This window comes from Carassius auratus, chromosome 5 (genome assembly GCF_003368295.1).
Source record: "Carassius auratus strain Wakin chromosome 5, ASM336829v1, whole genome shotgun sequence".
NCBI classification, from domain to species: Eukaryota; Metazoa; Chordata; class Actinopteri; order Cypriniformes; family Cyprinidae; genus Carassius; species Carassius auratus.
The window spans coordinates 658,794-671,749 of NC_039247.1; the positions used below are offsets into that span (position 1 = coordinate 658,794).

General features: G+C 34.5%; 1 protein-coding gene across 1 annotated transcript; it reads left to right on the forward strand.

The window, feature by feature from the left end:
• Positions 1-325: 325 nt before the first annotated feature.
• Positions 326-12,444, forward strand: LOC113070045 (sodium- and chloride-dependent GABA transporter ine). Its single transcript, XM_026243209.1, has 13 exons — positions 326-693; positions 2,804-2,938; positions 3,297-3,501; positions 4,464-4,596; positions 5,910-6,044; positions 6,255-6,358; positions 6,633-6,757; positions 6,850-6,962; positions 7,657-7,797; positions 10,590-10,689; positions 10,769-10,869; positions 10,965-11,132; positions 12,119-12,444. Exons 1-13 carry the CDS (start codon positions 561-563, stop codon positions 12,269-12,271), a joined length of 1,746 nt encoding a protein of 581 aa, XP_026098994.1. The 5' UTR covers positions 326-560; the 3' UTR covers positions 12,272-12,444.
• Positions 12,445-12,956: the final 512 nt, after the last annotated feature.

A 12,956-nucleotide genomic window follows, 5' to 3' on the forward strand; every position in this document is an offset into this window, starting at 1 on the left:
AATGGTTTATTAGGATCAGAAAATATTTGGCCGAGATACAATTATTTAAAAATCTGGAATCTGAAGGTGCAAAAAAAAAAAAAAATAAATATTGAGAAAATCGGTTTTAATGTTGTCCAAATTAAGCAATTCATATTACTCTTTAAAAAAGAAGTTTTGATATATTTAAGGTAGGAAATTTACAAAATATTTTCCAGGTACATGGTCTTTACTTAATATCCTAATGATTTTTGGCATTAAGAAAAATCTATAATTTTTTTTGGCTATTGCTACCAATATACCTGTGCTACTTAAGGCTACTTAATGTTATGGTTTTGTGCTCCAGGGTCACATATGTGCTCTCCCTATTTGAAATAAATCTAACTATAATCTTTTATTTTGACTGGTTACCCTAATTCTGGTAATTGCCAGAAAAAGCAGTAAACGGCATCAACAGAAGTTTGCCTATCCCACGCCTCCCAGCTAATCATTACAGCTCCTGAACAATCATTACACCACCAACACCACTTACTCTCGTACTCTCAGTTTGCTTTCACACCACTCAGTCTCTCTGAAGAAGCATGGCGGAGGAAGAGGAGACCGGCAGACCCACATGGAGCAGGCAGATAGAGTTCACTCTGGCTGGGATCGGCTGCGCTGTGGGCTTGGGGAATATCTGGAGGTTCCCATACCTGTGCTACAGGAGCGGTGGAGGTAAGACACAGACTGGTTAAATAATGTTCCTGACTTAATGCTATGAATCTGATTTAAAGATGTTTTTCTCCCATGATTTATGTACCATTGAATTACAACTTTTATTAAACTATTGCTGTGAAAACTTGCATTACGAATCCATGCATATGAATTTAATTTACTAACAATGATAGCAGAGTCTGTTATCTTCTGTTGTTATTTAACAATTTCACCTTTACCTTTCAGACTGTAAAAGTTAGATCATATGTCCACACGTGAATGACAGTGGATAAATTAGTTTATCTGTAACTGTAACAGTGCGTAAGATCAACCATGACTCTGCAATTCATCTCAGATCACATATTGCGACAATGTTTCTGCATAATTAATATGTTATCCAAATGCAGGTGCACCATCAAGAGATGGAGACTGATTTAAAGTTATAAATATTATTTTTGGGTTTTAGATATTTAGTTATAATATATTATATATAAAACACTATGTTCACATGTACATTTAAATTTTTAAGGTTTACATTTGTATATTCAAAGTTATAACTATATATTGAGATTTACATTAATTTAATTACAATTTACAATTCAAGCCATATTCAGGTTTACATTTAAATATTCAAAATGTCCATTTAAGTACCTTAGAAATATACATATTGCAACACTGATGTATTCAGGTTTGCATCTGTATATTCAGAGTTACAATGGTGTATTTGCATTTTAATTTTTAAATTCACTATTTACATTTACATAATCAGCACGAATTGGGATCTCGCTTAGAGAGACCAATCTACTTTGAGTGTAAACTTGATGAGCCAATGCACACTGACATGCAATTACTACATCCAGAAGGCGTTGATCACAGCATGAGTATAAGTAGGCAGCAGGTGCAGCACATATTTAGCTTTTTACTTTGGAGTTGAGCATTCACATCATTGTGGTCATGACTATTCTACGGAAAGAAGACTGTGTGAACAGAACAGAACAGTTTTCCGCTTTGCCACAGTTCATTTTAAATGAGCCTTGGCCCAGAGAATACGCCTGCGCTTCTGGATTCTATAGAGCTTTAGCCGGCAATAGCGAATGGCATGGTTTATTGTGTTCACGACAATGTTTTCTGGAAGATTCCTGAGCCTATGATGTGATTTCCATTACAGTAGCATTCCTGTATATGATGCAGTGGCAACTAAAAGCCCAAAGGTCATTGGCATCCAGTTTGGTTTTCCAGCCTTTACCTTTACGCTCAGAGATTGTTCCAGATTCTCTGAATCTTTGGATGGTATTATGCACTGTAAATGATGATAACTTCAAACTCTGAAATTTGTCTTTGAGAAACTCCTTTCTGATATTGCGCCACTGTTTTTTGCCGCAGCATTGGGGGAATTGGTGATCCTCTGCCCATCTTGACTTCTGAGAGACACTGCCACTCCGAGAGGCTCTTTTTATACCCAATCATGTTCCCAATTGACCTAATAAGTTGCAAATTGGTCCTCCAGTTGTTACTTATATGTACATTTAACTTTTCTGGCCTCTTATTACTGCCTGTCCCAACTTTTTTTGGAATGTGTAGCTCTCATGAAATCCAAAATGAGCCAATATTTGGCATGACATTTCAAAATGTCTTACTTTCAACATTTTATATGTTATCTATATTCTATTGTGAATAAAATATAAGTTTATGAGATTTGTTAATTACTCAATTCCTTTTTTACTCACAATTTGTCCAGAGTCCCAACTTTTTTGGAATCTGTATATATTCAATATTCTGACTATATATTCTGATTTACATTTTTATATTTAGAGTTATAGATTTACATTTACATTTACATAATCAGAATTTCCATTAATATATTCAGAATAATAAATATTATGTTTACATGTATATATTCAGATTTGCATGCCTATATTCAGAGATATAACTATATATTCATATTTACTTTTTTAAAATCACAACTCACATTTCTATAATCAGGGTATAACTTACTTTCATAATAACACTTTTACATTATTCAGAGTTATATACACGATTTACATTTGTATATTCAGAGTTACAGCTAAATATTCTGATTTACATCGTGCATCTCTTAGTTAAATGTTGATGTGTTTATTATCATCCCCAGGTGCGTTCCTGGTGCCTTACCTGCTCATGCTGGTAGTGCTGGGGATCCCGCTGCTGCACATGGAGCTGACGCTCGGCCAATATCTGAGAAGGGGACCCGTCCTGGCCCTGACCAAAGCCTGTCCCCTGCTGAAAGGTTCATTTCAATTTTAATGCAGTTTAATGCATTATACAGACTTGCAGATCCATATAGATGCAATATCAATGTCACTGCTAATGATAAGATGATATGGAAATATATTACTATTCTATTTGCTCTAATTGATTTAAAATAAAAAAAGCTGCTTGCTATGTGTACTGTGCTAGACTAACTGAGACTTGTCACAGCACTTGTATAATGTTGCTCTGTTGTTGGTCTGATTGCTTTCTTTTTATTCTCCTCATTTGTAAACTGCTATAGATTAAAGCGTCTGCTAAATGATTAAATGTAAATGTAAATATATTACTGACTCAAGGTCTGGCTAAAGGTCAATAACTGTTATAAATCTATCCAGGTGTTGGCATGGCAACGGTGGCCATCTCTTTCATCATGTGCACATACTATAATATCATTATCACATGGGCGCTGTACTACATGTTCAGCTCTTTTCGGAGCGAGCTGCTCTGGGAAAACTGCAACAACACATGGAACACGGCCAACTGCACCGACCGTGTGACCAACAGCTCCACATCCTCCACCGCCAGCCAGCAATTCTTCAAGTGTGTTCATATGCTTTTCTTGTTAAAGCGACACTGTGTAACTATTTTTTTTGCTTTTTCAAAATTAACATTTAAATAATGAACGAGTGCATCATGCTAGCTAACAAACGTATGTTCCAAGAACGTTTTGCTAATGTTACCATTAAGTTATCTAAACGTTATCTCTGAATGTTCAATTAATGTTGTATGGGATTTTAAGGGAACATTCCATTTCTACATATTATGACAACATCACTTTTAAATGTTCTCTGAGAAACATGTAACTTGAATTATTTTATTAAAAAAAAATTTTTTAAAGATAAGAAGTTTAACTTTAAGTTAAGAAAAACATCCAACTAAAATATTCAAATAAAGGCTCCATAAAAAATATTCTCGCATAGTCAGACCTTCAGACCTAAATTAATATAGTAAGCTTATAATAAGTACTTATGTTTTAGAGCTAGATTTCCCGTGAAACCACATACATATATCATTCCTATATGTATGTTCATGTCACATCTGTTAATAAAAAAAGTAGGGCAGGTGGCTATAGTAGTAACAAATAAGGGCACGTAATAAAACATGTATCAACATAGTTAGCATATTGGATGCATGGACTATTTTCACAAAAAAATGTTGCCAATCTCCAAACCAGTTACTCCATGGTTATGTTTAAAGTAAATGTTGCCAGAATTTTCTGACGTTATTTTAAAACAATTGTTTTTAAAAAGTAAAAACAATAGCGGCATATAAGCTACTTCTCCGGTCATAACATAAAACATTATTTCAGATATTCGTCTTTATTTAAAGAGTTTTGATGTAGCACAAGACTTCATATTCATCCGTGCAGAATAGTAGAGCCAAAGTGCAATGACTGAAACAATGTTCCTCCACAAGTAACTAGTTACATAGTATAGCTTTCAGTTTTTATTTGTTAGTGAAGTTTGTCGTATTGACCGCATTGGATGTGTTGGATGTGTTAGTTATAAGGTGCTGGAGAGGACCAGTGGTGTGGAGGAGACGGGCACCTTGAGGTGGGAGCTGTTCCTCCTGCTGCTGCTGTCCTGGATCCTCGTCTACCTCTGCATCTTTAAAGGAGTCAAATCCACTGGGAAGGTAAGACGTGAACAGATGAAGAATATCAGTCAGCATTACTGCTGGCCAAAATCTACAAAATACCACTTCAGTATTTCTATCATGTTTAATTCTTGTCGTTTATTTGTAAATATTTTTTGTAAGTTTACTAACAAAAAAAATTAAAAGGAAATTCTATCCCATTCCATTATTGTGGGAAAACTAAATAAAAAAGGTAATTGCGACTTTTAATCTCACAGTTCTGACTTGTTTTCTCAGAATTGCTTGATACAAACTCCCAATTCAGATTCAAATTCTCAATTGTGAGACATAAGTCAGAACTGCGAAATATAAACTCACAATTCTGACTTTATATCTCGCAATCCTGAATTTTTTTTTCTCAGAATTGGACTTTTCAGACTTGCGGGATATAAAGTTACAACTGCGAGACTTTATTTACAGTTATTTTTATACAGTTCTGACTTTATAACTCACAATTCAAAAAAAGTCAGAATTGTGAAATAAAAAGTCACAATAACCTATAAATATAAATATAAATATATATATATATATATATATATATATATATATATATATATATATATATATATATATATATATATATATATATATAGTGGTGGAAATGGGCTTCCATTCAAAACAAATCAGCGTGTGATAAACAAGTGATAAAAAAATCAAACAATAAAACATTGAAAAACAGCAAAGAAGTAGTTAATGTTGCGGTGTGTAACAAAACTATTTTATTATTCACGCAAAATATAAATACAAAATAATTAAATTTTCTTTGTTTTGGCTGAATTTTTTTATTTTTATTTCTGTAAGATTCACCCATTTAAAGTATGTGTTATTTCAAGATACTTCAAAGAAAACCACAGTATTTCTGTATCATGGCATCATGTACTTAAAACCATGCTAATACAATGTGCATTTATTGCAAGTTCAAACAGAATACATCAATCATCTTCATGCACTACACTAATATTTGTTGCATTACATTGTTTTATAATGTTCACTGCACACAGCTCTCATTAACTCATAAATTAAAATATGTCTTATGCTAGGCCTAATGCATTTAAACACCATGGTAGCAGGTGTTGTATAACCTTTGTACTTATTCAGATTTAAATAAGCATAACAATAATGGTCAAAATGTGCATAGCTGTAATGAAAATATTGTTACTCTCCAAAAAACATAAATTATCCTCAAATTGTTAGATATGAAAAGTAATCGTTATTTTTGTAATATTTAGATTTTTGTTGTTGTTGTTATTTAATGATTTATTTTTTCTCAAATATACATTTATTATAAGTTGTTGTTTGTGTGTGCATCACAGGTGGTTTACTTCACGGCTCTGTTTCCATACGTGATTCTTCTGGCTCTTCTGATCAATAACGTGCAGCTTCCGGGAGCCATAGACGGCATCCGATTCTTCATCATACCCGAGTGGGACAAGCTGCTCAATGTGGAGGTGGGTACGAGTAGACTGAGATAAATGAGAAACAGGCAGTGCATTTGTTATTATTTTAGTGAAAGAAAACAAATGCATGCAATATAATTTATGCTGTGAAACTGAATTGACAGCTGGAAGATAATTGATTTTTGGTGTGTAGTTCTGATTGTACAGTACATTGTTTGGCCTGTGTTTTATCTTAACGTTGTGTAATGTTTGTGTGTTAAGGTATGGATTAATGCAGCAGCTCAAATCTTTAACTCCATTGGGATCGGCTTCGGCTCACTGATGGCGATGGCCAGCTACAACTCCTACAACAACAATATCCTCAAGTGAGAACATTTTGCATACAACATACCATCCCTAATCTACTTTCAAGTCATATAAATATCGCAAATCAAGTTGTACTTGCATTTCTCTGGAGCAAAGATCACTATGATAATGAATTTATTGTTCTAATGAATTTATATGACCTTGCATTTTATGTAAATGTACTTTTATGTCATCAGGGCTCAATGTGCAAAAAGAAGGCGAACACACTTATGTAGGTTTTCACTGACATTGACTTTTCTTCTAATACTCGTATCTTTTTTTCATCGACTGTAGAGACACTCTGGCCATTTCCATCACAAATTCCGTGACTAGTATTTTCGCCGGATTCGTCATTTTTTCAGCATTCGGCTACATGTCGCATCTCCAGAATGTGCCGGTCAGTGAAATCGCAGTGGACGGTGGGTTACTCTAATGTTCATTTGATTACTTGCATCAAAGCTTTTCACTAGTATTGTTAAATCTGCTGTGTCTTAAATGATTCTCCGTGTAGGTCCGGGTCTAGTGTTTGTGGTTTACCCACAAGCCTTTGCAACGATGCCTGTTGCTCCTTTGTGGGCCTTTCTCTTCTTTTTCATGCTACTCTGCCTCGGCCTGGACAGTCAGGTATGATGAGAACACTTCCTCTCATTTTAACGTACCCATTCCTGGTTAATGTGGCTAAAATAACATTTATGAGACGCAGTCTGATCAACCCGTGTTAAATGAGCTGATATGATGTTAAAGTGAGTTTGTTTAATGAATTATTATTGTATTCATAAAAAACAAACAACTGTGTCAAGGTGTAAATACATAACAAGAGATAAGTTATCATTTTATCTTAATTGTTTTTCTATAATGCTACTTTGCACTGTTAGCAGATAAAAAATTGTTGCTTTATTTTTTATAACAAATTGTAATAATATATAACAACCATGGGAGACTTGTACTGCCTTTATCTAATGAAACCCATATTTTATCATGATAGGAATTACAGAAAAATTCCCAATTTAAATAAATTAATGAATGGCCTTATCTGGCTTTATTTTCTAAATGCAAATATATATATATATATATTCTTTTCATTACGGAGTCAAATGAACCTGGAGATGTTTTCACGAGGATTGTATGAACTGTCACATCTGTGATTTATAATTCATGAAATGTGAGCTGCTCATTGACTTTGTTCATCTCACTCTCATAAAACATTAAGCAACACGTGCATGAATGTTTGTTGGAGTAATGCTGTTTGAATCATTTCACAGAAACCAGAGCTAAAGCATTGTTAAACTTTAGCTTCTGTTGTGTTTGTGTTCTGCAGTTTGCCATGGTCGAGGTGATGGTGACCAGTCTGTTGGACAGCTACAGTAAACCCATACTCAAGTACCTCAAACACAAGGAGTTTCTTGTGCTAGTAGTCTGTGGTTCAGCCTTCCTTCTGGGCATCCCTAATGTCATGCAGGTTACAAGAACACTTTATTTTATTTTATTTTATTATTATTTCTTTATTTTATTATTAATTAATTATTAATAAAATTAAAATTAATATTATTTTTTTTGTATTTTTTTTTATTATATTTAATTTTCTCTTTAGCTTCCCATTAAAATAGTTTACAATTTAGCAAATATTTAGTATCTATGATTTTTTTGTTTATTCTTCTTGCTATTAATTGTTGTTGTTCATTTATTTATACATTTTTTCAAATAATTTTGTTTGCATTTTGTCTAATGTGATTATATTAAGTGTGACTTCAGTGTACCTGAAAGAAAGAAAGAAAGAAAGAAAGAAAGAAAGAAAGAAAGAAAGAAAGAAAGAAAGAAAGAAAGAATAGCCAATGGTCCCTCAGGCATTATTTTCTATATGCTAAATATTATTTATATTTTTTATTTCTATTTAATTCTAAAGTCAAATAAACCTGGACATGTTTTCGAGATTTGTAATTCATAAAACATATCAAAATATGAATATAGAGAAAATATCAATCAAATACTGCATTTGATCTTTTTTCCTCACTGATGTTGTCCATCATGTTTGTCTTTGGGCTTTATTGCCTTCAAATAAAATCAATTTAATTTTCTTTCAAATAAATTATGCTTTGTTTTCTAATCTTAATCTTAAGTGTAATGTGTCGGTGAAAAAAACTCTATGGAAGCCCGTTTCCGCCACTGAATAATAAAAAAAAGGTAATTGTGACTTTTTATCTCTCAGTTCTGACTTATTCTTATTCTGAAATAAAGTCAGAACTGTGGTATATATACTCGCAATTGCAAATGCAAGTTTATATCTCGCATTCCTGACTTTTTTTCCTCGCAATTTTGACTTTTATTCTCAGAATTGTGAGATAAAAACTCACAGTTGTTAGAACATATCACAACCATTGTGAATTTATTGTAACAATTGTGTTTATATCATGCAAGTATGACTTTATAACTCACAATTGCATGCTATAGTATAAAGTGTGAGAAAATAAGTCAGAATGGCAAGATATTCATTCAGAATTGTGAAATATAAAGTCAGAATTGCGAGCTAAAAGATAAAAAAAGGTGTAAAATCTTATATCTCACAATTCTGACTTTAAAACTCACAATCATGAGTTTATATCTTGCCAGTGCTTTAAGTGGGCCGGTACGCACTTGTACTCATACCAACGCTTCCAAATATAGCTCTTGAGCATACAGCCACCTCTCAGTGCCCCCAGAACGTGCTTTAAGCGTACTGGTGCGTTCATTTGGACATCTGTTTTAATAGAGGTTTTAATCCTTTTCCTGCGCTGCCGCTTTTCAGAGCACCCTTCACAATGCACGCTTCGTAATTCTTCCTAGTGCGGAGTCTGGAGCGTGAATCATTTGAACCAGTTCGGGAGTTCGGAGCGGGTTCGCAAATCATTTGAGTCAGTTTGAAGATCGTGAATCATTTGAATCAGTTCGGGAGTTCGGAGCGGGATCGCGAATCATTTGAGTCAGTTTGGGGATCGCAAATCATTTGAATCAGTTCGGGAGCTCGGAGCGGGTTCGCGATTCATTTGAGTCAGTTTGGGAGTTCAGAGCGGGATCGCGAATCATTTGAGTCAGTTTGGGAGTTCGGAGCGGGTTCGCGAATCAATGAGTCCATTTGGGGATCGCAAATCATTTGAATCAGTTTGGGAGTTCGGAGCGGCTTCGCGGATCATTTGAATCAATTCGGGAGTTCGTAGCTGGTTTGTGAATCATTTGAGTCAGTTTGGGAGTTCGGAGCGGCTTCGCGGATCATTTGAATCAATTCGGGAGTTCGTAGCTGGTTTGTGAATCATTTGAGTCAGTTTGGGAGTTCGGAGCGTGAATCATTTGAACCAGTTTGGGAGTTCGGAGCGGGATCGCGAATCATTTGAATCAGTTCGGAAGTCCGTAGCGGGTTTGCGAATCATTTGAGTCAGTTTGGGAGTTCGGAGCGGGATCGCGAATCATTTGAATCAGTTCGGAAGTCCGTAGCGGGTTTGCGAATCATTTGAGTCAGTTTGGGAGTTCGGAGTGTGAATAATTTGAGTCAGTTCGGGAGTTTGAATGCAGTAATGCAGTTGCTCTTTCTAAGGGTATTTTTTCAAAATCCTTTTGCACATTTTATTTGTGTTCAGTAGTTCTTTCTAGCTCAAGCAAATCCTCAAACTAATAAAAGGATTTATTATTAAGATCGCCTGTTGACTGCTGTATATAAAACCCCTTCAATATAGTTGTTGTTACCTCAGGGGATGAGGGGAGTCATCAAAAAAACAAAACAGAAAATATTTTTTTTTTTGGCTATTAATAGAGTACCGGTGTAAAGCACTGTATCTTACAATTCTGTGAAAAAAGTCAGAATTCTTGAAATAACCTTTTAAAAATAAAATGTAATATTCAGTGGCAGAAACAGGCTTCCATACAAAACAAAACAGCAATGTGTGATAAACAAGCGATAAACAAATCAGACATCAAAAAACAACAACAAAAATAGTCAATGAAAATTTAAGTCTAATAGAAGTGATCTTAAGTGTGACTTCACTGTCTCAATGCTGTATTTTAGCTTTTTTTTCATGCATTCCTTTTTTTTTTTACCACAATTATGTTTCAAAACAGCTTTATTGATTATTATTCTTTTTCAATTAAATTACATAAAAAATAAAAAAATAAAACATTATGGATGCATTTGTGTCTGTAAAGCGAGAATGCATTACGAACAGGTTTTATGAAGTTGATGAACCTGGAAATGTCTGTCAAACTAACGCTCATCTTTGGACTCAGGTGGGGATCTATGTGTTCCAGCTGATGGATCATTATACAGCTATCGTCTCCATCATGTTCCTGGCGTTTTTTGAGGTGGTTGCTGTTTGTTGGCTTTACGGTGAGAGACAAACTGTGTCTGTTTCTACATCTGTTTCATCAAGCATGGAAAGAAAGCTCTTTGTTTCTTGTTTAAACAGGTGTAAAGCGTCTGTGCAGTAACATACTGGAGATGACAGGAAAGAGACCCAGTATTTTCTTCAGGGTCTGCTGGTGGGTCATTTGTCCTGCTTTGATAACCGTGAGTGTGCGATCACAGCGTTTCTGACACAGTGCTTGATCTGAAAGCCCAGCGTGGATTGGTGTTAGAACTGAAGGTGTTTCTGTGTCTGTCAGGTTATCCTGGTGTTCTCTGTGATTCAGTTTAAGCCAGCGCGCTATGAGGATTACGTTTACCCGCCGTGGGCTCAGGGTGTGGGGTGGCTCATCGCTTTGGCCTCCATCATCTGGATTCCTCTAGCAGCTGTGCACACGCTCTGGGTTCTGCCCGGATCCTTCACCGAGGTACTTCACCAAATCTGCTTATGCTCTGGAAGGGAAATATTATTGAAGCATCTGTTCAAACGTTTGGGTCAGTAACATCTGTAATGCTTCTGCTCACCAAGGCTGCATTTATTTAATCAAAAATACAGTGATATTGTGAAATATTATTACGATTTAAAATAGCGGTTTTGTATTTGAATATATTGTAAAATAGAATTTATTTCTGTGATGCGCTGCTGAATTTTCATAATCATTATCTTCTGTGTCACATGATCTTCAGAAATCATTCTGATATACTGATTTACTGTTTAAGAAACATTTCTGATTATTATCGTTTATTATTAATATTTTGTTTTGTGAAAAACTTGAATATAAAGTTCAAAAGAACGGCATTTATTTGAAACAGAATCTTTTGTAATATTATAAATGTCTTCGCTCTAACTTTTGATCAATTTAATGCATCCTTCCTGAATAAAAGTTTGTTTTTGCATAATAATTATAGCTGTTTAGTCCCTAATATGCAGAAAACATACATTTCTAATCAAAACGGCCAATGTAACTTACTCCGCAATCAAATTTCTTTTTTCATTTTATTAAGATAAATACTGACATAATTTTGTATTAAAATTAATAATACAAAATTATAATAATTAATTATTGGTATAATATATATTTTAAAAATGTTTAATTAATTTTTTTTTAAATAAAAATGTTACTGACCCCAAATTTTGATATACACCATAAAAAATAAAATTATTATTGGAGTATGTTCCTCAATTAAATACTATATTTTATTTTTTTCAATTTCAACTGAATGTGTTACTTGCCATTTCTTTGTAATTATTTGTAAAAAAGTACTAGCAATTTCTGAGTAACACATTATTTTTGATTGAAGTGATTGTTTGAAGTAAAAACATATCGGGGCCTGATGGGGAAAATTTTCAGTTTCGTATATACAAGCTCTTCAACACTGTACTGGAGATATGTGCTTCTTTCTTTTCTTTCAGAGACTAAAAAAGTCCATCACACCGTTTTCTCTGGACGAGGACTCGGAGAACCCGTATTACAAGCAGAAAGGAGCCATTATGGAGGTGATTCCCAACATCGCCGTCATCGGCTCCATCGTACCTCTATCTGACAAACCACCAATCCTGGACTAAACCAGACTGAGCAGAACCAGAGACATGTCTAGGGATTATTTACTGGAGACCTGTTTGAAATATAGTCCCAAATGTTAGTTTTAACAAGTAGCTCTCTATACAGGATTCTTAATGCATTGCAGAACATTGTCATGGGGGTTTATGTTGATCTCAATAAAACTAAAGATCGTTAACCTCTTCTGTTTTACAGTCAAAGACACAGTCGTTGTTTTAACCCATCACGTTTTATTCTCATTAGCAGGTGTTTGGTTTAATCTTTATGGGCGTTACGATTGAACAACAGTCTAACGTGAGATAAAACCCTCGCTCAGAGTCCATGCAGTGAACTTCACCCTTCAACTTTGCTCTCCTTTACAGCACAAGCTCCTTATTGTGTACATCTTCAGTTTGTTAAGTGTTAGAAGCTGACATTCATACGGATTCAGAATTCATTAATGCTAATAATATACAAACCAAACACTGTTAACATTGGTGATAGTTCACGTGGATTTATTCATGATAACAGGTAGGTTTCAGAATACCTTCAGATTAAGACTTTGTTCTTTGATCCCAACATGCTGCAGATTAATGGCTATGATCTCAATTCATGTGGGCCAATCTCAAGAAACATGCACATTCACCGTAAAACCAAAAGAAGAATGAACATTAAAGCCTCTTTTTCGGAGCATAATGATTTTTCATTGTG